General features: G+C 41.9%; 1 protein-coding gene across 4 annotated transcripts in view; it reads right to left on the bottom strand.

Moving 5' to 3' along the window:
* LOC118366814 (mannosyl-oligosaccharide 1,2-alpha-mannosidase IB) overlaps positions 1 to 27,965 on the bottom strand; it is a 111,947-nt gene that overhangs the window by 17,403 nt on the left and 66,579 nt on the right. For all 4 annotated transcript variants that reach the window (XM_035749529.2, XM_035749530.2, XM_035749531.2 and 1 more), the window contains 5 exons: positions 25,744 to 25,862; positions 18,440 to 18,520; positions 9,872 to 9,966; positions 9,634 to 9,757; positions 5,292 to 5,385 (listed from right to left, as the gene is read on the bottom strand). In XM_035749529.2, the coding sequence (XP_035605422.1) occupies positions 5,292 to 5,385; positions 9,634 to 9,757; positions 9,872 to 9,966; positions 18,440 to 18,520; positions 25,744 to 25,862 (513 nt within the window). The remainder of the gene's footprint in view (positions 1 to 5,291; positions 5,386 to 9,633; positions 9,758 to 9,871; positions 9,967 to 18,439; positions 18,521 to 25,743; positions 25,863 to 27,965) is intronic.

The raw sequence follows: 27,965 nt of genomic DNA, 5'->3' as shown, positions 1-27,965 counted from the left end.
TGCCACTGCGAGAACAATCAGCTGTCCGTCCGGTCTCCCTGTAGGGCTGTCTTAGGCATCTCACAGAACGGACCTGGCAATTTATTGCCTTGGCCACATCTGCAGTCCTCATGCCTCCTTGCAACATGCTTAAGGCACGTTCACGCAGATGAGCAGGGACCCCGGGCATCTTTCTTTTGGTGTTTTTCCAGAGTCAGTACAAAAGCCTCTTTAGTGTCGTAGGTTTTCAGAACTGTGACCTTAATTGCCTACCGTCTATAAGCTGTTAGTGTCTTAACGTCCGTTCCACAGGTGCATGACCATTAATTGTTTATGGTTCATTGAACAAGCATGCGAAACAGTGTTAAAACCCTTTACAATGAAGATCTGTGAAGTTATTTGGATTTTTACGAATTATCATTGAAAGAAAGGGTCCTGAAAAAGGGGTGTTTTTTTGTTGTTGCTCAGTTTATATTGCTATTATTGTACCTAATGATGGCTCTTAGGCTGTGTGTTTTTTTCTTCTCCAAATGCAGACAAGGACCCAAAACACACTGCCGCCCGGGTTTGCATTGCAAATGAGGGCATAAACTGGGTAAAGACAGCAGAGTAAGTTAGACCTCTTGGTCGTAAAATAAAAAATAAAAAAACCTACACCACCTTCGGTAGGCCTACAGTATATCTAAAAATATTTTTTAAATCTCTATATGTAGGTCTCTTGATTTAAACCCGATCAAACTTGTTTGGCATCAACTGAAAACATTCATTAATAACTCTGCCAAGCAAAGACAAACTGGTAAAGCCAATCAAGATGTTTTGGCTAGAGAAATCGACGATACAACAATGCAACAAATACATTGATAATCTCAGCAAGGTTTTACCTGTGGTCGTGGAGCTGGGTGGAAGTACGACTAAAATGTAGCTTAAATAAACATCGCCATTTGAATGTCTTTTTTCTCGTTATTTTATTAACGAAAGCATAAAGATGTTAAAGAAATACTGTACTGCTGTTTTGAGTTAGAAATGTAACACTTTAGAGTACTTAAGCATCAAATACATTGCTCGTTGAGTAATTTTCACAACTAGCTAGAACAAGTCTATTGTTCTGCTAACAGGAAAGATTTGCATGATGGGCTACACCTGGCACTGTACATGTGAAAAACAAGTGTTTGAAAACCTGTTTCCAAAATGCCTCCAGTTGTCCATCACTACTGTAAATAAAAACACAGCATCTTGTTTACATCCTTTATTGTAACCAATGTCTACCTTTCCAATTACTTTTAGGGTCGGGATATACAAATGTGCGCTTCTCATTATTAGTTACATTGTTTTAGTTAGAACGTGTAGACTTTTTTCTTTAAATGATTGTCTTACGTAGGATGCTACATTTTTTACTACCCGTTGCAATAGTAAGTAGGCCGAATACAAACAAAAATATATATATATTTAAATGAACCTTTATTTAACTAGGCAAGTCAGGTAAGAACAAGTTCTTATTTAGAATGACGGCCTACCTCGGCCAAACCCGGATGACGCTGTGCCAATTGTGCGCTGCCCTATGGCACTCCCAATCACGGCTGGATGTGATACAACCTGTATTCGAACCAGGTACTGTAGTAAAGCCTCTTGCACCGAGATCCAGTGTCTTAGACCGCTGCGCCACTCGGGAGCCATGACCAATATACAGTTGTAATCAGAAGTTTACATACACCTTAGTCAAAAACAATTAAACTCAGTTTTTCACAATTCCTGAAATTTAATCCTAGTAAAGATTCCCTGTCTTAGGTCAGTTAGGATCACCACTTTATTGTAAGAATGTGAAATGTCAAAATAATAGTAGAGATTATTTGATTTATTTCAGCTGTTATTTCTTTCATCACATTCCCAGTGGGTCAGAAGTTTACACACTCAGTGTTTAGTAGCATTGCCTTTAAATTGTTTAACTTGGGTATTCTTCCACAAGCTTCGCACAAATAAGTTGGGTGAATGTTGGCCCATTCCTCCTGACAAAGCTGTGGTAACGGAGTCGGGTTTGTAGGCCTCCTTGCTTGCACACGCTCTTTCAGTTCTGCCCTCAAATTTTCTATAGGATTGAGGTCAGGGCTTTGTGATGGCCACTCCAATACCTTTACTTTCTTGTCCTTAAGTCATTTTGCCACAACTTTGGAAGTATGCTTGGGGTCATTGTCCATTTGGAAGACCCATTTGCAACCAAGCTTTAACTTCCTGACTGATGTCTTGAGATGTTGCTTCAATATATCCACATCATTTTCCTACCTCATGATGCCATCTATTTTGTGAAGTGCACCAGTCCCTTCTGCAGCAAAGTACCCCCACAACATGATGCCGACACCTCCGTGCCTCACGGTTGGGATGGTATTCTTCGGGTTGCAAGCCTCCCCCTTTTCCCTCCAAACCTAACATGAGGTCAATTAGCCTATCAGAAGCTTCTAAAGCTATGACATTTTCTGGAATTTACCAAGCTGTTTAAAGGCACAGTCAACTTAGTGTATGTAAACTTCTGACCCACTGGAATTGTAATAAAGTGAATTATAAGTGAAATCATTTGTGGAGTGGTTGAAAAACTAGTTTTAATGACTCCAACCTAAGTGTATGTAAACGTCCGACTTCAACTGTGTGTGTGTGTGTGTATATATATATATAAACATATCTTAACATTAACCGTGTGTTGTTAGATACAAATCATTTTTAAGTAGGCTCGGCTAGCTCGGCTATTAGACAATTCTTTAGTAAAGGTTGAATAGTCTTATTTTTCAGCTAATATCCCATCCTGCTACGCTTGTGAAAAACTATTAATAATACTTATCCCCATTTCCACATGTTAAAGATCCAATTGATAGTGTTTTTAGTCACAATCGGCCCCAAATCCAATTTCACATGAGAAACAAGATTCTCTTCTCTGATGAAACCAAGATTGAACTCTTTGGCGTGAATGCAAAGCGTCACGTCTGGAGGAAACCTGGCACCATCCCTACGGTGAAGCATGGTAGTGGTGGCATCATGGAGTGGGTAAGTTTTTCAGTGGTAGGGACTGGGAGACTAGTCAGGATTGAGAGAAAGACGAACAGAGCAAAGTACAGAAAGATCCTTGATGAAAACCTGCTCCAGAGCGCTCAGGACCAGGGGGCAGAGGTTCACCTTCCATCAGGAAGCTCTAAGACAAAATAGGAGTGGCTTCGGGACAAGTCTCTGAATGTCCTTGAGGGGCCCAGCCAGAGCCCGGACTTGAACCCAAACGAACATCTCTGGAGAGACCTGAAAATAGCTGTGCAGCGACGATCCCCATCCAACCTGACAGAGCATGAGAGGATCTGCAGAGAAGAATTGGAGAAACTCCCCAAATACAGGTGTGCCAAGCTTGTAGTGTCATACCCAAGAAGACTCGAGGCTGTAATCCCTGCCAAAAGGTGCTTTAACAAAGAACTGAGTAAAAGGTCTAAATACTTCTGTAAATTTCATATTTGTTATTAAAAAAAGTACCTGTTTTTGCTTTGTCATTATGGGTTAATGTGTAGATTGACAAGGGAGAATTTAAAAAAATACATTTTAGAATAACGCTGTAAAGTAACAAAACGTGGAAAAAGTCAAAGGGTTGCAATACTTTCCGAATGCACTGTATTAGCAACCCATCCGAGTTGTTGTATCTGTAGATTCTCACTAAGTTTCTAAAATAGATTTTAAATCTCGGTGACATATGGAACCGCTATCAGGTGCGCTGTTTAGAATGGTGTTTTCTGGCAAATTGCATTTTGGCAAATGTTTGAAAATTATGTTGTATTGGCTGCTTCTTTACATGAGTTGCATGTTGTGTTTTAATTCTTAGAACTACCCCTCCCGGATCCGGGAGAATTGTCATCAACTACACTAATTAGCATAACGCAACGGACAAAAAATCTTACTAGAAAATATTCATATTCATGAAATCACAAGTGAAATATTGTGAAACACAGCTTAGCCTTTTGTTAATCACCCTGTCATCTCAGATTTAGAAATTATGCTTTACATCCAAAGCAAGACAAGCATTTGTGTAAATTTATCGATAGCCTAGCATAGCATTATGTCCAGCTAGCAGCAGCTTGGTCACGAAAATCAGAAAAGCAATCAAATTAAATTGTTTACCTTTGATGAGCTTCGGATGTTTTCACTCACGAGACTCCCAGTTAGATAGCCAATGTTCATTTTGTTTCATAAAGATTATTTTTATAGCCGAAATACCTCCCTTTGTTCTTCACATTTTGTTGAGAAATCCACTGGAAATTGCGGTCACGACAACGCCGAAAAATATTCCAAATTAGATCCATAATATCGACAGAAAAATGGCAAACGTTTTTTATAATCAATCGTCAAGGTGTTTTTCAAATATCTATTTGATAATATATCAACCGGGACAATTGGCTTCTTAGTAGGAGCGGGAGGAGCAATGGCCGACCTTTGTCTATTACGCACAAATCACTCAAGAGCCACCAGCTGACCACTGACGCAATGTTGACGTTCACGCTCATTTTTCAAAATAAAAGCATGAAACTATGTCTTGTGACTGTAGACATATTAGGGAAGCCATAGAAAAAGGAATCTGGTTGATATCCCTTTCAATGCTCAATAGGGAGGAATAGGAACGCAGAGGTTTCAAAATAAGAGTCACTTCCTGATTGGATTTTTCTCAGGCTTTCGCCTGCAATATCAGTTCTGTTATACTCACAGACAATATTTTTACAGTTTTGGAAACTATAGTGTTTTCTATCCTAAGCTGTCAATTATATGAATATTCTAGCATCTTGTCCTGAGAAATAGCCTAGCCATTATTTATCCAAAAATGAAAATACTGCTCCATAGTGTCAAGAGGTTCAGATGAATTACCATAATCTAAATGTGATTTCTGTATTTCTGAGCACCATGGTTAGACACCCTAATGGGTTATACATCCAATGCTTATGGGTCCAGTACATTTCTCAAATGGCCGGTAAATTATAATCTTCCCGGTCACGTTTTCCTGTGCCACAATGGAAACCCTGGCGTGTGAGTGTGGGTGGGTGTGTGGTCAGGTTGAGCAGTGAGAGGTAGAAACAGTAATTAAACTGCTCTGTCTAAGTCAGGGTAATTAACAATTAGTTAAGATGCCTCCTGCCAACAGCTTCTAATTATACATATTTATTAAAGCTCCAAAAACACCCAGTACTCACACAGTCATTTGCACAGCCTAGCAGCCCACAGTGGTGAGCACAGGCACACACACACACACACACACCTGTCAGTATTATTCTCTGATGAAGTGAGAGACAACAGATACTTACGTTGGCCCCAGCGGCCGGTACGAGGGTTCAGATAGTTTGGGTAGAGCCCGTTGGGTCGGTCCATTTTGGCCAGCAGCTTCCGTATGTGCATCACCTGAGAGGGTTAGAGGAGACTTGAATCTCTCTTACCCAGGAGAACACACAGACACTAAGCCTGGAAAGCCACTAGTGGGCTTTATAGATCTCCACCATCATTTGGGCTTGATGTGTACAGGCGTAGCCAAAAGTTTTGAGAATGACACAAATATTAATTTTCAAAGTCTGCTGCCTCAGTTTGTATGATGGTAATTTGCATATACTCCAGAATGTTATGAAGAGTGATCAGATGAATTGCAATGAATTGCAAAGTCCCATTCATGCAAATGAACTGAATCCCCCAAAAACATTTCCAATGCATTTCTGCCCTGCCACAAAAGGACCAGCTGACATCATGTCAGTGATTCTCTCGTTAACTTCTCATGGTAAAGGGGACGCTTGCGTCCCACTTGGCCAAAAACCAGGGAAAATGCAGTGCGGCAAATTCAAATAAATTGATATAAAAATCTTACTTTCATTAAATCACACATGTAAGATACTCAATTAAAGCTACACTCGTTGTGAATCCAGCCAACATGTCAGATTTTAAAAAGGCTTTTCAGCGAAAAGCTGATGATCTGATGATAGCACAACAGTAAACAAAAAGGGTAGCATATTTCAACCCTGCAGACGAGCTTCTTTTGTTGGCACTCCAATATGTTCCATAAACATCACAATTGGTCCTTTTGTTCGATTCATTCTGTCCATATATATCCAAAATGTAAATGTATTTGTCGCGTTTGATCCAGAAAAAAACAGCTTCCAAAATGCGCAAGTCACTGCAAAATATTTCAAAAGTTGCCTATAAACTTTTCCAAAATATTTCAATCTACTTTTGTAATAGAACTTTAGGTATTTTTTAAATGTTAATAACTGATCAAATTGAAGACGGGTCTATCTGTGTTCAATACAGGAACACAAACCAAGCTACTTTTCAAGTCTTGTGCAACTCTCAACACTATTACGCAGTCCTAGTTGTCCCTACTTCTTCATTGCACAAATGAATAACCTCAACCAAATTCCAAAGACCAAATTCCAAAGAAAGTTCCAGTGGAAGTGGTAGGAACTGAAAACAAGTGCCTAAGAAATATAGTTTGCCAATGAGAACTCAGTGAACAGAGACCTAAAAAAATAAATAATTCTGAACGGTTAGTCCTCGGGATTTTGCCTGCTACATAAGTTCTGTTATACTCACAGACATGATTCAAACAGTTTTAGAAACTTCAGTGTTTTCTATCCAAATCTACTAATAATATGCATATCTTATATTCTTGGCATGAGTGGCAGGAAGATGAAATTGTGCACGCTATTTATCCAAAAGTGAAGTGTTGACGAGGACAAGAATGGAGATCATTCTGTCATGCTGATTGAGTTCGAATAACAGACTGGAAGTTTCAAAAGGAGGGTGGTGCTTGGAATCATTGTTCTTCCTCTGTCAATCATGGTTACCTGTGCAGTCATCATTGCTTTGCACAAAAAGGGCTTCACAGACAAGGATATTGCTGCCAGTAAGACTACACCTAAATCAACCATTTATTGGATCATCAAGAACTTCAAGGAGAACGGTTCAATTGTTGTGAAGAAGGCTTCAGGGTGCCCAAGAAAGTCCAGCAAGCGCCAGGACAGCCTCGTAAAATAGATTCAGCTGCGGGATCGGGGCACCACCAGTACAGAGCTTGCTCAGGGATGGCAGCAGGCAGGTGTGAGTGCATCTGCACGCACAGTGAGGCGAAGACTTTGAGGATGGCCTGGTATCAAGAAGGGCAGCAAAGAAGCCACTTCTCTCCAGGAAAAACATCAGGGACAGACTGATATTCTGCAAAAGGTACAGGGATTGGACTGCTGAGGACTGGGGTAAAGTAATTTTCTCTGATGAATCCCTTTTCCCGATTGTTTGGGGCATCTGGAAAAAAGCTTGTCCAGAGAAGACAAGGTGAGCACTACCATCAGTCCTGAGTCATGCCAACAATAAAGCATCCTGAGACCATTCATGTGTGGGGTTGCTTCTCAGCCAAGGGAGTGGACTCACTCACAATTTTGCCTAAGAACACAGCCATGAATAAAGAATGGTCCCAACACATCCTCCGAGAGCAACTTCTCCCAACCATCCAGGAACAGTTCGGTCACGAGCAATGCCTTTGCCAGCATGATGGGGCACCTTGCCATAAGGCAAAAGTGATAACTAAGTGGCTCAGGGAACAAAACATTGATATTTTGGGTCCATGGCCAGGAAACTCCCCAGACCTTAATCCCATTGAGAACTTGTGGTCAATCCTCAAGAGGCGGGTGGACAAACAACAAGCCACAAATTCTGACAAACTCCAAGCATTGATTATGCAAGAATGGGCTGCCATCATTCAGGATGTGGTCCAGAAGTTAATTGACAGCATGCCAGGGCAGATTGCAGAGGTCTTGAAAAAGAAGGGTCAACACTGCAAATATTGACTCTTTGCATCAACTTCATGTAATTGTCAATAAAAACCTTTGACACTTATGAAATGCTTGTAATTATACTTCAGTATTCCATAGTAACATCTGACAAAAATATCTAAAGACACTGAAGCATCAAATTTTGTGGAAATAATTTTGTCACTCTCAAAACTTTTGGCTACGACTGTACAGTCGGTAATACACTAGTGTCCCCCGGTGACCGGTTCATTCATCTTTCTTTTATCCCATCAGGCTGCAAAGGCTTTGATTTCCTCCTGAACTATATTTAATAGCGATAACGGGGTATGCAACACCTAGGACTAGCATTCCTAAGCATTAGCCACTCTAGCATGGTGGTGGAAAGTGGTGTCTTCACTGACATTTTCAACCTCTCCTTGACAGTCTGTAATACCTACATATTTCAAACAGACCACCATAGTCCCTGTGGCCAAGAAAGCGAATGTAACCCGCCTAAATTACTACTGCCCGTAGCACTCACATCTGTAGCCATGAAGTGCTTTGAAAGGCTGGTCATGGCTCACATGAACACCATCATCCTGGATTCCCTAAACCCACTCCAATTTGCATACCGATCCAACAGATCCACAGATGACAATCTCAATCCACACTGCCCTTTCCCACCTGGACAAAAGGAACACCTGTGTGAGTATGCTAGTCATTGACAACAGCTCAGCGTTCAACACCATAGTGCCCACAAAGCTCCTCACTAAGCTAAGGACCCTGGGGCTAAACTCCCTCTGCAACTGGATCCTGGACTTCCTGATGGGCCGCCCGAGAAGATCGTGGACTATTGGAAAAGGGCCAAACACACCCCCATTCACATCAACAGAGCTGTAGTGGAGCAGGTCGAGAGTTTCAAGTTCATTGGTGTCCACATCACCAACAAACTATCATTGTCCAAACACACTAAGACAGTCACGAGTCACCCCCCCAGGAGACTGAAAAGATTTGGCATGGTTCCCCCAGATCCTCAAAGTTCTACAGTTGCACCATTGAGAGCATCTTGACAGGTTGCATCACCACCTGGTATGGCAACATTTCGGCATCCGACCGTACAGCCCAGTACATCACCGGGGCCAAGCTTCCTACCATCCAGGACCTCTATACTAAGCAGTGTCAAGGAAAGCCCAAAAAATGGTCAAAGGCTCCAGTCACCCAAGTCATAGACTGTTCTCTTTGCTACCACACGGCAAGCGGTACCGGAGCACCAAGTCTAGATCCAAAAGGCGCTTTAACAGCTTCTACCCCCAAGCCATAAGACTACTGAACAATTAATAAAATGGCCACCTGGACTATTTGAATTGACCGCCCCCCTTTGTTTTTACACTGCTGCTACTCGCTGTTTATTATCTATGCATAGTCCCTTTACCCCTACCTACATGTACACATTAACTCGACTAACCGGTACCCCCTGTATATAACCTCATTATTGTTATTTTATTGTGTTACTAAATAAAGTAAAAAATGAAAATATTTTATTTACTCTATTTTCTTCAAACTGCATTGTTGGTCAAGGGCTTGTAAGTAAGCATTTCACACTAAGGGCTACAGCTGTTGTATTCGGCGCATATGGCAAATAAAATTAGATTTCCCCCCTGTTTTTTTCCACCTTCTCGCCATTAAATCTAGTTGAGGAAATCGAAGCCGTGCAGCCTGAATGGAGAATGTTTAATGTACTAACCGGTCACATGGGGAAAAGAGTGCATTACCTTCTGTACACATCAAGCCCAGATGATAGTGGAGATCAAAAAAGCCCACTAGTGGCTGCTCAGGCTACCAGACACCCACACACACCAGTACTAAGGAGGTGTCTCACCTTCTGATAGTATGCAGGGTTCCCGGTGAGGTAAGTGAGGTGGACAAACTCCATGTGGAGGGTTCCAAACTCTGCTAGGATACTACTGCCTGCTGACGCCCAGCCCCAGTTACGACCCACACCACTGAACACAGGGAGAACAGACACACTTTGAATCATTAAATACAGAATCATGCTGAAATGAGATTGTTGCAGTTGGGGACGTAGATCTAGGGTTGCGTTGTGATCCGAGACTGACCTCTTGAGGTTGACCATGGCCCAGGGGATGCCTGTGGGAGTGTTGAAGGCTGGGAGCAGCTTCTCAGCCAACTGAACCGCCTTCACCTTAAACACCTAGAGACAGAGAGGGCGAATGAAAGTTGAGAAAAAGCTTCAGAAAGAGAGGAAACATACTTACGAGACGTAACAATACAACAGACAGCAAGAGTTTACACGGGACAAAGAAACACCACAAAGCATCTGAGCTGGTTTACAGGAAGCTCAGATCTCTTCTCAGAGACCACTAGAATAACCGGAGACACACGCATGAAGAATGCACAACTACACTACATGACCAACAAAAGTACGTGGACACCTGCTCGACAAACATCTCATTCCAAAATCATGGGCATTAAAATGGAGTTGGTCCCCCCTTTGCAGCTATAACAGCCTCCACTCATCTGGGAAGGCTTTCCACTAGATGTTGGAATATTGTTGCAGGGATATTAGTGGGGTCGGGCGATAGGTCTGGCTCGCAGTCAGCGTTTCAATTAATCCCAAAGGTGTTCAATGGGATTGAGGTCAGGGCTCTCTGCAGGTCAGTCAAGTTCTTCCACAATGATCAAGACGAACCAGAATCATCTAGAATCTCATTGTATGCTGTACGTTAAGATTTCCCTTCACTGAAACTAACGGGCCTAGGCCGAACCATGAAAAACAGCCCAGACAATTTTGCAGAAATTGTACAAACTGACTTGTTGGAAAGGTTGCATCCTATGATGGTGCTACATTGAAAGTCACGGAGCTCTTCAGTAAGGCCATTCTACTGTGAATGTTTGTCTATGGAGAATGCATGGCTGCGTGCTCAATTTTATATACCCGTCAGAAACAGGTGTGGCTCAAATAGCGGAATCCACTCATTTGAAGGGGTGTCCACTACTTTGTAGTGTACTTCAGGGGTCAAATAGCTACATGAAATCAAGCTTAATTATCCTTACTATGAATTTCTTAAAACAATTCCATACAGCTTAGAAGAACCTCCCTGGCTTTGACTCTCATTGGTTAACAAGCTCTCCCTCTCGCAATCCCCTTATCATGATTAGCTGTGAGGCCAGGTTGGCAGCCCGGGTCATTCGGCAGTATTCCCAGATTGCAGATTTGGAACTCTGGCTGGCTGGTCGTAGTGCTGACTCTAATCTGCTGCTTCCACCTATCCTAGAACTTAGGAGCTGATCCTGTTATTACACATATGAGTATATGAGCCCTGGTCTCACTGGGATAGACCCGCAGGACCACCCAGCCTGCCAGGGAGCACACACACACACTAAAAAACAAAAACACTATAACAAACAACGATCTTGGCAAAAAAATGAAATGCAATTTCACGTGCAATACAGATCAAAACACTTGGGTAAACTGTTAGAATCATTATTTATAAATATTTATAATAAGAAGCAAAAAAGTGGAAAGTAGCATTGTTCGTGTTTGCATTTCACCTAACAGAACAGCACGCAAACATAGTGAATCTAACAGCAAGGCGGAGGAACTGCAGTACTTGAGTGCCATGGTGTTGGTGTGTGGGAGAAAAGGAGAAAAAAACTGAGTTAACTATAAAAACGAACATTATACCCGCATGCGATTTGGATCTCTGCACATTTCAATATTTTGATTTCGATGTGAATTAGATTAATTGTGCAGCCCTAACACACATTGAGGCACACATACACACACACTCTCTGTCATCTCTCTCTCTGGGGGAGTATGCCACTGTGTACATGTAATGGAGTCCCATAAAATGATCAGAAGGTATACTGTGACATCTGGTGAATGAGCCTGTTTAGGAAGAAGGCCCTCAAAGGCTCCAGGGAGAGACAGGATTAGGTCAACTCACGATTCTACGTCTATGGGGTTTACACTGTTTATTACTTTGCTAATTATTATTTAACTTAATCCTGTGTCATTCCTTTATTATTTGTCATATACTATATTCTATGGTATCAGGCCTCAGAAACAAGCTTGGAAAACCATGGGACTGTGTTCTTGGGAATTTATCCACAACTGCGTGACTGAATTTACTAATCAAGAAATTGAGCTGCGGTTTTACCTGAGCTCAGGCCATTCTAGCCAATCAAGATTGTATGCCCTCCAACTTAACCAATTAAATTGCATGATTATCTTCTATATGACCTAGCTGATTCTCTCACATCCATACTATTCATATGCAGTCCCTCCCTCCCTCCCTCGGTGCAATGGCAGCCGGCCAGTGTGACAGAGGGAGCGGTGTTCTGCATTTGATGGGCTCCATGTTTGACAATATGAAAGTGTGTCAAACGCTCCCCAGCGAGACAGACACAGCCTCGGCTCACAGCACCAAACTGAAAGACATAGCAAAGTAGAGCACAGCATACTTGATAAACCAGGGAGAGCACGCAAGATGGAGGGAGGGAGAAAGGAAGGAAAAATATGTATTGTAGAGACAGCTGTCTAGCTGCAGTGTGTCAGTGTCCCAGCTCATTATCTTATTATCTGCTCCCTTCTCCTGTTTTCTCTCTGCAATCAGCTTGCTCTCGGTGTTTCCCGCCCCAGTCTCTCTCTCGCTCCCCCATCGCTCGCTCCCCCCATTGTTTCTCTCTCTGCGGAGAGGTTATTACTCTGTACAGGCTGTTAGCTTGTTGTCCTCCTGGTCTAAACAGTAGAGCGCCAAGCAGCTTTCACCGAAACTACATATCCCAGAGGCAATAGCACCTTTCACCTAATCTACACATTCAAGACACTAGGATATTTGTATTTATTTTATTGTAATTTCTTATTCTTATGGTCGAGTCACAATATATACATTGATCTTTTTGAAATGTTTCTTTAAATAAGCTTCGTTATACAATTAAAATATAAAATTCACTGCATTTCTAAGTCAGCCATAATCAAATGAATTCAGTGCTTGTGAACTTATACCTAGGTTAAATATAAGCCTCCCTTACCCATAAGACCCACTAATAACTTAATTATTTTATCAAAATAGTTGAATCTGCTTTTTTGCAATCACTGATATGGCTTTCAAGTCGGTCTATGAAAATGCCTTTTGTTACAAATTTAACCAGAACCATGCATGTTTCAGTCTCCATATGACCCATTCTGTTGGACCAAAAACTCAAATACAAATAGTGAGTTGAAACCACTTGTCAGAGAGGAAGAAGTGATCTCTGGTCTTGGGGGAGGGGCTTGGTGCGTGTATAAATGGGAAGGTGCACACAGCAAAGAATGGAGCGAAAGGGGATGAGACCAAAAAGACATGAACAAGCGGACATACAGTGGTTCTTCCTTTAAAGGTTTCACGCTTGCTCCGCCGTTTGTGGTAGATAGAGGCATTCTGTCATTGCACCACAATACCACAGGGGGAGTTAGAACGCTGATCTATCAGTAGTCTAAATTGTGGAACAAAATGACTATCTTGTCATAAATTAATGGGAGGCGTTTTCAGTCTAAGAGTCCTCTCTTCTCTGGCACTAGATTTGTGCATCAGGCAACAATGACAAACTGTCGGTGGTCCTGGAGTTAAGAGAGAACTTGGGTAAATACAATGGGGGAATTACACTTGACATGTGGAATGACGATTTTTGAAAAATAGGCATGGTGGGCTTTTGGTTTCTCTCCTTCTAAAAACAGAAATAAATCATTCTAATTAACAAACTGTTTTTATTTACCACAGTGTGAAAGACTGATAGACCCTTTATAGAAAGTCCTTCTTTGCTGATGAAGATATCGTTATTTTTTAAACAAGCCATAGAAAGTTGGTTGCAATTTCAGTTTAATCCACCAGAAAAGACTAAACAAATAATACAACAAATAGTGTGGTTAAACTTAGATGTACTAATTGATAAAAAAAAAACACACGTTATTAATTGGAACCTTTATCAAGTGGAAGGGAGGAAAAGTAAGGAACTTGTCTGTGGGCCCTGCATTAAAGACTATAATTGGTTAAAGAAAATTGTGATAAATAAAAACATGACCGTTTCATTTAAGGACCAAAAAAATGACAGCTGTGCCGTATAGATTGCAAAATAGTTGGGAAGAGATTTGAGATGTCACGATTCAATGGCACATGGTTTATGAACTGACAGATAACTTTCCATTCCTCCTGAAAGCCTTAATCTGCTCACTTAAATGAACAGAGATCCTGGTCATGGTGTTACAGTATGTTGTTATAGCATCAAAGTGAGGACAATCGGCAATCTGATGTATACTTATGGCTTATCGTAAGCTGCAAGTCACACCTTTCAAGTACTCCTCACCTCATCCCACCCCACCCCAAACTCCCCCCTTAACACAGTTACCATTCAAAAACGAGTTATTTATAAAAAATAAACATAAATGACATTGCGACCAAAGAAAACAGACAAAATGGACAAAGTTCTCATCAAGCCAGCTACCTGTTCCAGGGTTAGGACTGTAACCATCAGAGGACTAGAAAAAGAGATTGTGAACTCTGCAAACAATGTTTCCACTCTGAGAATGGTAAATTACTAATTAATACATTCATTCAATACATTGGAATACAAAAGAGGCCATCCACTCATGATGGACTATTAGCAGGACAATACACTTGCCAAGAAGGAGGGGAGGGGGAGCATTGTAATTGTATAAAAGCCCCTCAAGATATTTCTCTGTAACGTTTTACATCTCTAAATCAATATCACAGACCAGATTTGCCCTACCGAAAAATGCCCCTTAGATATTAATTTAGAATCCTTAATTAGATCTACAGGGACATTTTATTGATCTGCAAGTATTTTCATTCAGAAGCCACCTCTTAATGAGTTCCGAGAGCTGTGCCATACCAATTATTATTGGATTATTCACCATGGCAACCACTTGTTAGCATACAATGGGAAATTATGTGCAATTGATTTTTTCTATCGAATTCAATAATATATTTGCAGCACTGTAGATGCTGTGTTTTTATTTACAGTAGTGATGGACAGCTGGAGGCATTTTGTTTTTCACAAGCTTAGCAGGCTGTGAATTCTGTAAACAAGGTTCCCATGGATGGGCTATTAGCAAGACAATAGACTTCAACCTTTATAAAAGGATAGTCTAATAGCTCGGCTACTGTCGGTGTGAAAAGAAATCGCCCCCAACTCGCAATGTATTAAGTACTCTAAAGTTGTACATTTCTAACTCTAAACCTCATGCAACCGGAAAATGTTGGATCAAGCATATATTGTACCGTATTTGCTCATCAACATATTTATGCTTTCGTTAATAAAATAATGATAAAAATACTCATTCAAAATGCAGATGGAGGGAATAAATATCACTGAATGACAGAGCATGGGGACTGGTCTTTATAAATCAGATTTTTATGTGGAAATGTAAGGGTTAATTTGATCTTCACTCGCAGTCACTTAGTAGCCTAGACCTACACCCGACCGGTCACGTTGTACAGCGCCATCTTTTCCTACCTGAAACCCTCAAGGGATTTGGTTCCGCTGGCGGGACCAAATCAGAGGAAATTTCAAGAGCGCCACCTATAGTTTTCGATAAAACTCAAACTTTCATTAAAACACACATGCAAGGTACTGAATTAAAGCTACACTCGTTGTGAATCTAGCCACCAAGTCAGATTTGTAAAATGCTTTTCGGCGAAAGCATGAGAAGCTATTATTTGATAGCATGAACCCCCCAAAATACTGGAACGTCACCTAAAACAACAGATTTTGCGGTAGCCGGCGCTATCCAAAACGCAGAAATAAAATATAAAACATTCATTACCTTTGACGAGCTTCTTTCTTGGCACTCCTATATATCCCATAAACATCACAATTGGGTCTTTTTCCCGATTAAATCAGTCATTGTATAGCCAAAATGTCGTTTTCCTTAGACCGGTCTGATCCAGGAATATTCCATTTTACAAGACGTAACGTCACTTTTTAAAATTACAAAAGTTGCCTAGAAACTTTTACAAATCACTTCAAACTACTTTTCTAAACCAACTTTAGGTATTAATAAACGTTAACAATCTATCAAATTGATCAGGAAGGGCCAAAACGTCATATAACCAAGGGGCTTTTGGGGAACAGTTTTGAGACAATACATTGAATTTTTTTTTGTGTGTTTTTGGGGAACAGTTTTGAGGAATTTTTACTCCTAAACACGTTATGTTAAAGCCACAGACACGATTTAACCAGTTTTAGAGACTTCAGAGTGTTTTCTATACACACATACTTATCATATGCATATACTATATTCCTGGCATGAGTAGCAGGACTTTGAAATGTTGCGTGATTTTTAACAAAAAGCTGCGAAAATTCGCATCATCTTAAATAGTTTTAGCCGTGATTGTAAAATTAAAATCAAGGCTCCAATTCTTATTTAGTTTATAACTAAAATGCTTGACTGTAATTAAAGACATGGATGACTTGTATGCTGTGTGATGACATGCACAAATTAATGAGTGATTGATGTACTGTATATTTAAGCAGGCCTTTATGCCAATAAGTAAGTTACGCTAAAACAGCTACAGTAACAAATGCATTTTTATTTTCTTGGAATAGAAACACGTTGTCCAGTGCCATATCTTCCTAACGGAAACCCTTAGGCCTACAGTACCACAGCTACAGTAAAAAATACATTTAAATTAGTCTTGGAATACAAAAAAACAGTATTCAAATTAATTCAGCTACATTTCTAAAAATCTATCCCATATTGTCTGTTCTATTCAAGGCTCCCTTTGACTTGACACAGCGGTTGCATTAAGGAGAAGTCTATCTTTAATTCTGTGAGTAACAGTTGTATCTTTTATCAATGTTTATTATGAGTATTTCTGCAAATCACTGGATGTTTTGGTATCAAAACATTACTGCAGGTAATACGTCAACGTAAACTGACATTTTTGGATATAAATATGCACATTATCGAACAAAATATTTCTTCAATTTCACGCGCTGCCTTTTCAGCTGAATGTTGTCGAGGGGTTCCGCGAGCGGAACACCTGCGCTAGAAAGGTTAAATAATGTGCCATAGAAATTTGTGGCAGCCTGCATGCTGTGCTGCAGTACGACAACTTTTAAAGGAAGAACCACTGTAAATGGCCATGAAAAAATACAAGAAACAATTCTTGCGATACAGGCATTTTGAATATCGCACCAAAACACATATTCTATAAAATGAAATTCAGTCAATATTGCCCAGCCCTACCAGAGGCGCTAGCACCTTTCACCTAAACTACATATGCCAGAGGACCAAGCACCTTTCAGGAGAGAAAGAAGGAGAGGGGCAGAGTGAAGGAGTTTGTGAAAGAAAAAAATAAAGTAATGAAACTGACCGAATGGAGAAAGAAGGGAAAGAAGAGGAGAGAGGGGGAGAGCAGAGGAGTACACATCATCCATCACTGCATGGCAGGGCTAGTTCTCTGGCATGCCGACACACATGGAATAAAGGACTCAAAGAGCTATAACCCAATGGACGAACGATATCACCCCTCCCAACCACAACACTCCTCCAGCCTCAACATCTCTGATTCCCTACCACACCCAGCCGCAACAACTCTCCAATTCCCTACCACACCCAGCCTCAACATCTCTGATTCCCTACCACAACCAGCCTCAACACCTCTCCGATTCCCTACCACACCCAGCCTCAACATCTCGCGATTCCCTACCACAACATCTCTGATTCCCTACCACAACATCTCTGATTCCCTACCACAACATCTCTGATTCCCTACCACAACATCTCTGATTCCCTACCACAACATGCCTCAACATCTCTGATTCCCTACCACACCCAGCCGCAACATCTCTCCGATTCCCTACCACACCAATACTCCAGCCTCTGTAGAATTATCACCATTTATTCAGAGGGGGAAAAAGGGAGAGGTGAGAGTAACGTCAGAGAGTGAATGAGAAGAGGACAGTGGAAGTTAAGCATGCGAGTGAAGGAAAGGAGGGGAGGAGAGATGAGCATTAAGAGGGAGCATGGAGCGCAGCCAGAGATCTGCTCCCGTTAGACGAGGAGCGTGGGGCCGGCAGAGAGGCCGAAACGCATGGCTGGAGCTCAATTCCACCACTCGCATTCCTCTAATAGGAGCAGGGAGAGGGGGATGACTGATACCGCAGGGGAGAGACAGAGAAAGAGGGGAAAAAGAGGGGGAGAGAGCGAGGGGGGGACAGGAGGAGGATTTGTGGTCATTTTCATTAGAGCTAGAGGGCAGATAAGAATGTTGGGAGGTGTGTGTGTGTTCATTAACATGGTGCACCTCAAGTGTTATTTCCCAGGCGACCATCTCTAACCTGTGGGCCTCCATCACTCCCCAGATGCCTAATGAAAGACTTTGTCTTCCTCTCCTTGCTTTCACTCCCTTTGCGTTCCTAATCTGAGCCTATTTTTCATTTTGCTCTCCCCTGCCTCTGCTTCTCTACCTCTTTTGCATTCTGTTCAGCTGAACAAAGTCTGGTGCTTCATCAACAGCCTGTCAAATACCCCCCCAAACACACAAACACACAAAGTAAACCCTCCCCCGCCTCCCACAATTGACACACACACACAGCAAAGACTCCCCCCTTTGCAGACACACACACACAGTGTAAACCAATCCCTGGTGAATAGTTACCTCCTGTCCTGAGAGGTAATAGGCGGCAAGCAGTCCTCCAATGAAGCGGATGTTGACCTCGAAGACAGACACCTCAGCGTTCTGAAGAAACAGAGGAGAGGGGGATCAATCAGAGACAGAGCACAGTACTGCCAGAGCAGCCTTGCACCAAAAACACATCCTATATAGTGCACAGTGACACTAACACCAGTTTGTAATGGCACACATTCCTAAATTCAACTAGCCTACTATTCAGACCAACAGTAACACCAAATTCATATGTCAGACTAATAAAAAATAAGAAATGTACTACCACAAATATAAACTTGTTCCCTGTGTAATACCCTCAACGTTCTCTCGAACAACCTGAATGGGCTGTAAATCCAACTGTCACCCTGGGAGAGTGGAGAAAGAGGTGGAGTGGGGAGGCAGCCCTGTCAGCTCCGCTACCCATTTCCAACGACATTTAGGAGCCAGGTGCAGAGCGCCGTCGTAAAACATCCTGTGTTAGAAAGTCTGCGGTTGGTCAGGTTATGCACACTACTGCACACCACCAAATATGATAGCTGCCATATGGGTGATGTGCGCACACACACCACACAGTACCAAAAAAGAGAAGTGTCGTTCAGGTGACTGAAAACCTCAACGCAGTAACTATAAGTCATTCTGGTTATGCAGAAAATCCAAAACGTAACAATCATACAGTCATTCAGGTGTCTCAATTCATGTCATTCATGTGACTCCTGTAAACACAATGTGTAAGAATGAGAATACTGAAAGAATTCATACAAAGTAGATGTGAGAAGTCAGAAATGATCTTTCCTCACCCCTGCAGTATTTCAACTCCTTTGAAATACGATGTAGCTTTTCATATTCAAAATAATCTTGCATGAAACATTTAACATGTCAGAATTTTCCTTTAAACCATTTTAAATTGTGAATGAGGAATGTTACTCCATATTAAAATCAGGTTAATCAAATCCAAGTGGGACATCATGTACTAGGCCTAATTCATCTCCCACAGTGCTATCCATTCAAATCTTACTTTAAACTCAGGTTTATTCATTCCGATCCCAGCATTGACTAACAGACTACATTAATTCAGTCGTGTCAATTAAATCTGACTGCATTCAGAGTCATCCATCACTACAGGGTGGTCAAGTACAGGCCTTGCAGGAGCCATCCAGCTTTCGATGACTCACCACAAAGGGCACGCCAACATGGCAGCTATTTAATCATTAATTATTAGAGGCTTTAACATACACACACGTTGCGCGCGAACACACACACACACACACACACACACACACACACACACACACGTTGCGCGCGAACACACACACACACGTTGCGCGCGAACACACACACACGTTGCGCGCGAACACACACACACGTTGTGCGCGGCGCGAACATGCACACGGAACAAGAATAGACTGACGAGTTTCAGAAGAAAGTGACTAGTTTCTGGCCATTTTGAGCCTATAATCGAACCCACAATTGCAGATGTTCCACATACTCAACCAGTGTAAAGAAGGCCAGTTTTATTGCCTCTAATCAGCACAACAGTTTTCGGCTGTGCTAACATAATTGCAAAAGGGTTTTCTAATGATCAATTAGCCTTTTAAAATTATAAACTTGGAAAAGCTAACACAACGTGCCATTGGAACACAGGAGCGATGGTTGCTGATAATGGGCCTCAGTACACCTAGAGTTGAAGTAGGAAGTTTACATACACCTTAGCCAAATACATTTAAACTCAGTTTTTCACAATCCTGACATTTAATCCTAGTAAAAATGACCTGTTTTAGGTCAGTTAGGATCATCACTTTATTTTAAGAATGTGAAATGTCAGAATAATAGTAGAGATCATTTGATTTATTTCAGCTTTTATTTATTTTAACACATTCCCAGTGGGTCAGAAGTTTACACACTCAATTGGTATTTGGTAGCATTGCTTTTAAATTATTTATCTTGGATGAACAGACTTGGGTAGCCTTCCACAAGCTTCCCACAATAAGTTGGGTGAATTTTGGCCCATTCCCCCTGACAGAGCTGGTGTAACTGAATCAGGTTTGTAGACCTCCTTGCTCGCACACACTTTCAGTTCTGCCCACAAATCTTCTATAGGATTGACGTCAGGGCTTTGTGATGGCTAGTCCAATACCTTGACTTTGTTGTCCTTACGCCATTTTGCCACAACTTTGAAAGTATGCTTGGGGTCATTGTCCATTTGGAAGACCCATTTGCGACCAAGCTTTAACTTCCTGACTGATGTCTTGAGATGTTGCCTCAACATATCCACGTAATTTTCCTCCCTCATTACGCCATCTATTTTGTGAAGTGCACCAGTCCCTCCTGTAGCAGAGCACCCACACAACATGACGCTGCCACTCCCGTGCTTCATGGTTGGGATGGTGTTCTTCGGCTTGTAAGACTCCCCCTTTTTCCTCCAAACATAACAATGGCCATTATGTCCAAACAGTTCTATTTTTGTTTCGTCAGACCAGAGGACAGTTCTCCAAAAATGATGATCTTTGTCCCCATGTGCAGTTGCAAGCCGTAGTCTGGCTTTGTTATGGCATTTTGGAGCAGTGGATTCTTCCTTGCTGAGCAGCCTTTCAGGTTATTTCGATATATGACTTGTTTTACTGTGGATATATATACTTTTGAACCGGTTTCCTCCAGCATCTTCACAAGGTCCTTTGCTGTTGTTCTGGGATTGATTTGCACTTTTCAAACCAAAGTACGTTCATCTTTAGGAGACAGAACGTGTGTGATTATACTTGCGTACTATTGTTTATACAGATGAATGTGGTACCATCAGGCATTTGGAAATTGCGCCTAAGGATGAACCAGACTTGTGGAGGTCTACAAATACATCCACAGGTACAACTCAGATAGGCTAATTGACATCATTTGAGTCAATCAGAAGCTTCTAAAGCCATCACAATTTTCTGGAAATTTCCAAGCTGTTTGAAGGCAGTCATCTTAGCGTATGTAAACTTCTGACCCACTGGAATTGTGATACAGTGAAATAATCTGTAAACAATTGTTGGAAATTTGTGGAGTGGTTGAAAAACAAGTTTAAATGACTACAATCTAAGTGTATGTACACTTCCATTAAAAACCAGCCATTTCCAGCTACAATAGTCATTTACAACATTAACCTCTCTGGGATCGTTCGGGACGCTAGCATCCCACCTCGTCAACAGCCAGGGAAATTGCAGGGCGCCAAATTTAAAACAACAGAAAACAGAAATCTCATAATTAAAATTCCTCAACCATACAAGTAGTTTACACCATTTTAAAGATACACTTCTCGTTAATCCAACCACAGAGTCCGATTTCAAAAAGGCTTTTCGGCGACAGGAGAACATATCATTATGTTAGGTCAGCAACTAGTCACAGAAAGCATTCAGCCATTTTCCAACCAAAGAGAGGTGTCACAAAAAGCAGAAATATAGATAAAATTAATCACTAACCTTTGACGATCTTCATCAGATGACACTCCCAGGACTCAATGTTACACAATACATGTATGTTTTGTTCGATCAAGTTCATATTTATATCCAAAAACCTCAGTTTACATTTGCACCCTTGTTCAGAAATGCCTCCAAAACATCTTGAGAAATTGCAGAGAGCCACATAAATAACATAAATACTCATCATAAACTTTGATGAAATATATAATTATAGATAAACTTGTTTTAATGCAACCGCTGTGTCAGATTTCCAAAAAGCTTTACAGCAAAAGCAAAATAATCTGAGAAGAGCATTTCAGTCACAAAATCAAGCCATACAGTTACCCATCAAATTGTGGAGTCAAAAAAAGTCATAAATAGCATTAGAAATCTTCACTTACCTTTGCTGATCTTCGTGGGGAATGCACTCCCAGGACCCACAAGAAATGTTTGTTTTGTTCGATTACGTCCATATTTATGTCCAAATACCTCTGTTTTGTTTGTGCGTTTGGTCCACTATTCCAAAGGCAGTGCGAGAGCGCAAAATCCAGACGAAAAGTCAAGAGTTCCATTACAGTTTGTAGAAACTTGTCAAACGATGTTTACAATCAATCCTTGGGGTCTTTGTATAATAAATCTTCAAAAATATTCCAACGCGCAGTAAACAACTGATTGGCCACAGCCTAGTCCACTTGTTGAAACAGCTCTTATTTGACCCCCTTCCACAATAGAAGCCTCAAACATCATTCTAAAGACTGTTGACATCTTCTGGAAGCCTTGGGAAAGTGCAATCTGCCCCCATAGACACAGCATATTGGATTGGCAATCACTTAAAGAAAACTACAAACCTCAGATTTCTCACTTCCTGGTTGGATTTGTCTCAGGTTTTCACCTGCCATATGAGTTATGTTATACTCACAGACATCATACAAACAGTTTTAGAAATTTGTGTTTTTTATCCAATACAACTAATAATATGCATATATTAGCATCTGGGACAGAGTAGCAGGTAGTTTACTCTGGGCACCTTATTCATCCAAGCTACTCAATACTGGCCCCGTCACCAAGAAGTTAACAAGGTCTACACTGTATTTCTGACCAAGTTGATATTTTAATGGACATTTTTTGGGGGCTTTTCTTTAAAAACCAATGACATTTCTAAATGACCCCAAACTTCTGAACGGTAGTGTGTGTGTGTATATTTGTTATATTGTCCTTCTATCCCTCTCCCTCAGCGCTGACCAGAGCAGTTCAGAGGTAAATTACATTCCACAGGGTCAGCCTGTCATAAACACACACTGCCTGTGCTGTCATTACCTCTGCAGGGCTTTAATAACCCTAGCCAGAGTGTGCGAGGTTGAGGGAGAGAGACTGGTAAAACAGAAAATCAAGACAGAGGGGGAGATGCTCAGGCAGAGAAACAGACATGTGTCTCAGTCAGGGATGTACTGATTGTCGTCCATTGCCCTTTTATGTGGTCTGGTGAGGGAGTTTATAAGCGAGAACCAGACAGACAGCCAGACAGCCAGCCAAAGCCTCCTCTCAGCCTCTGCTCTCCTCTCCTCTCTCAAGCAATCTCTCCCTCTCCTCTTTGCCTCTCCAATCTGCATATTTTTCATTCTCCCTCACCCCCCTCTCTTGCATGCCTTCTATATCTCACCTTCTCGGTTTCTCCTGGGTAAACAGAGTAAGGGTCTGGCTTAATGATCAGTGAGATGTCCGGGCAGCCAATCCCCTCCGTGGCTAACTCAGACCACACTCTGTTCCAGACTCCCAGGCCTACCACCAAATGACTCAACTTATCTGGCTCTGCACTGGAACTTCTGCTGCTGCAGTGTCAATAATACTAATAACAATATAATATACAGTGCATTCGTATTACAGTGTAATATACAGTGTATTCAGACCCCTTGACTTATTCCACTTTTTGTTACATTACAGCCTTATTCTAAAATTGATTACATACAAATTCATCAATCTACACACAATAGCCCATAATGACAAAGCAAAAATAGGTTTAGAAATGTTTGCATATAAAAAAAAATACAGAAATACCTTATTTACATAAGTATTCAGACCTTTTGCTATGAGACTCGAAATTGAGCTCAGGTGCATCCTGTTTCCATTGATCAGTCTTGAGATGTTTCTACAACTTAATTGTAGTACACCAGTGGACATGATTTGGAAAGGCACAGACCTGTCTATATAAATTTCCACAGAAAAAACATCTAGATTCTCTGGCCTGATGAAACCAAGATTGAACTATTTGCCCTGAATGTCAAGCGTCACGTCTGGACGAAACCTGGCACCATCCCTACGGTGAAGCATGGTGGTGACAGCATCATGCTGTAGGGATATTTTTCAGTGGCAGGGACTGGGAGAATATGGAAGGATCGAGGGAAAGATTTACAGAGCAAAGTACACAGAGATCCTTGATGAAACTCTGCTCCAGAGGGGTCAGAACATCAGACTGGGGCGAAGGATCACCTCCCAACAGGACAACGACCCTAAGTACACAGCCAACAATGCAGGAGTGGCTTCGGAACAAGTCTCTGAATGTCCTTAAGTGGTCCTGCCAGAGCCCGGACTTGAACCCGATCTAACATCTCTGGAGAGACCTGAAAATATCTGTGCAGTGACGCTCCCCATCCAACCTAACAGAGCTTGAGAGGATCTGCAGAGAAGACTGGGAGAAACTCCATAAATACAGGTGTGCCACGGTTGTAGTCTCAAACTCAAAACTCGAGGCTGTAATCACTGCCAAAGGTTCTTCAACAAAGTACTGAGTAAGGGTCTGAATACTTATGTAAATGTTATCAGTTTAAAAAAAATGTATTATAAACTTGCAAAAATGTCTAAAAACCTGTTTTTGCTTTGTAATTATAAGGTATTGTGTGTAGATTAATGAGGGGGGAAAAACAATTTAATCAATTTTAGAGTACGGCTGTAAAATACTTACTTTGAATACTTTCCAAATGCACTGTATATGCCATTTAGCAGATGCCTTAATCCAAAGCGGCATGAGGCAGTCATGCGTGCGGACACATTTATAAATAACACCTTGTGTAATATAATATTCTAACTTGCAACAGTAAATTGAGAATCCAACTGGGGTTGATCCGAGGGCCTTCAAAAGGGGGGCCCACGAGCCGCCATCCCTGATGTAAACATAGATCAGTAACATCCTCCCTCTCTTTTTCTCTCACCCTCCCCTCGATCTCTCTCATCCATCTCCCATCTTCCACAATCTTCCTTTTCCTTCTCTCCCTCTACCCCAGAGCTGACCGGAGCAGTCCAGAGGTTAATTACATTCCACAGTGTCAGCCTGTCAAACATTCACACCCCACCTGTGCAGTCATTACATCTGCAGGGCTTTAATAACCCTAGCCTGAGAGAGCGAGAGGGGTAAAACAGAGAATCAAGACAGAGGGGGAGATGGCAGAGAAAAAGACAGGTGTCTCAATCAGGGGTGTACTGATTGCAGTCCATTTGCCCTTTATGTGGTCTGAAACACTTTCCCTGCCCACATCATTTCCATGACTCCGAGCAGCGTGTCCAGTTCCATCACAGCAACGCTAGACGCCCCTTTCCTCATGTCTCAAAAGGCTTCACTACTGGACAGGGACTAAAAACCAGAGCCCTCTGTCCGTAGCTTGGCGGACTCTCTAGAGCCCCGTCTGTGTGGTTGATAGTAGATCTGAATAAGGTATAAGTGGCATCAAGCAAGTTGTTGTTGTTGGTTCTAGGTTCTCTGAAGGTTCTACCACATGCTTATATGGCACTGAAGACTACAAGCCAGAAGGTGGCAAAGTACAGAGTTTTCACTACTGAAGTACAGAAATAAAGGTTTTGTGCTCTACTCACCACGCTGAAGTCCAGGTTCTGCTCTATCCACTCTTGTCCGTCCTTGAACTCGTCGTGAAGTCCCATCATGTACAGGCTGTCTAAGGCGTCTACTATGGTGGCCCCCATCTGGGAATTACCTGGACAGAGGACATACACAGGGTTAGGGTCTCATGTAACAATAAATAATGCAACCAAATGTCTTTATTACCATATATATCAGTGTTAGGGGTCAATTCCATTTAAATTCCAGTCAATTCAGGTAGAACATTGAAATTCCAATTATTATCAATAAGGAAAATGTAGAATTTCGATAATTTTCTTAATTGACTGGAATTTAAATGGAATTGACCCGAACCCTGATACACACAGTATGTGTGGCCCATGTCAAATGAATGAAACCCACACAGGGTTCTCCCCAGGATGTTTTAACAAGGTGGTGCTGCAGTCCTATAAGTGAGTCCTATAAAAGTGGGAGGCCTGGAACGTGGCAGTTCTCCCCCAGTTCCTGGTTCCTCTATAGGTTTCTTCCTAGGTTTTGGCCTTTCTAGGGAGTTTTTCTTAGCCACCGTGCTTCTACACCTGCATTGCTTGCTGTTTGGGGTTTTAGGCTGGGTTTCTGTACAGCAATTTGAGATATCAGCTGATGTACGAAGGGCTATATAAATCCATTTGATTTGATTTGCAATCTAGTGTAAAAAAAACTATTAGGGCAGGGTTCCCAACTTTCAGGCCTCCCTTCCAGCATTGGGGAACATCCCGCGCTCCCCATGTCTATTTATATGGGCACAAGCACTGTTCATGACAAACTGTTGGCAGAGAGAAAATGTTGCAGTTTTAAAGCTAATCGTCTTGCCATTGTATACATTTTGCCTCTAATGTGTATTCATGTGATATTTGAGTGACTCAAACATTACAACAAATTCTATGGGCAAAATAACCTAGACATTATGAAGTTCTAAATAGTTCTAAGGTATGTAATGACTGACATGACAAGAGGAAAACTCCAGGCACTACCCAATTCCGAAATTGCCCCTTGTGCATTCTACTACAACAACTTTCAAGAGTACAGGGGCGCGCCCCACAGTTTGGGAACCACTGTATTAGGGTGTGGTGCCTGGCCTTAAATGATAACATAGAAATGTTTTAAATAGTGGCGCAGCGCCCCTCTTACATTCTTTGGGGAGAACTCCTGGGCCAAGAGTTTTTCCTTGTCAGGTCACTTGGTCAGGGAGCACTCCTGGTTTGTTGTATAATGTCCCCCTTAGAGTAGGAGGTGTTGTCCCCCTAAAAGTAGGAGGTGCTGTGCCACTACAGCGGGCGTGACTTTGGATCCCATTTTAGCATGGACATTAAGGAGCGATCAGCCAATGATCAGAGTATCGCCTTCTTCAAATTGGGTTGCCTATGGTTTATAAATCTCTAGGATGCACCATGACTTTAATATTACCACTACGACCCACCTACCCCTGTCACTGTGAAGGCTGAATGAGTGAGAGGGAGAGCAGAGCAGCCCTCTCCTCTCTGGAGTCTAGGGTAATCACTAGCTCACCTTCAATGGAGAGAGCGAGAGAGACGCCATTACGGCTAGCAGGGATCTTCATTAAAACACGACTGACAGCCAAACCACTCACACTCCTCCCCTCCCTCAATGTGACCACAGGCCAAGGGAGTGATGCAGTCTGCCCAGGGTGGTGAGTGTGGGTCATTATAATTCACTTTAACTAACAGCAAAGCTCTATCACTGTAGTTCTGTTTAATATCGCTGAAGCGGCCTTAGTGTAATACTACATCTTAATACTGCAGCTCAGTTTGATGGTACAACTGTTGCTCTTTTTGATACATTTCTAGTACTATACCTACATCTCTGCATGCATTTCACTGCACCTTTAATACATGCTGTTAACTGTGTATGTGGCTTTGCTGGTGAACCCTAATGAGGAGAGAACCAGCCAGGCTGTAGTTCTGCTGGAGCTGCAGTGTTATCACTACTGACAGCAGTCCTAAATCACTCTAAAAATACACCCACCTGGCTGAGGCTGAGACTCTGGCCTGCCTGGGATCTGGACAGATTGGCCCTCCTGGAAGCAGAACAGGCTCACTGCCCTTTCCCCCCCAATTTCGATCTTGTCTCATCGCTGCAACTCCCCAACGGTCTAGGGAGGCGAAGGTTGAGTCATGCGTCCCCAGAAACATGACCCGCCAAACCGCCATTCTTAACAACCGCCCGCTTATTAACCCAG

The sequence above is a fragment of the Oncorhynchus keta genome, chromosome 34 (genome assembly GCF_023373465.1).
Source record: "Oncorhynchus keta strain PuntledgeMale-10-30-2019 chromosome 34, Oket_V2, whole genome shotgun sequence".
Lineage (NCBI taxonomy): Eukaryota > Metazoa > Chordata > Actinopteri > Salmoniformes > Salmonidae > Oncorhynchus > Oncorhynchus keta.
The sequence above is the reverse complement of the archived record's forward strand: the minus strand, read 5'-3'. Positions and strand labels throughout refer to the sequence as shown.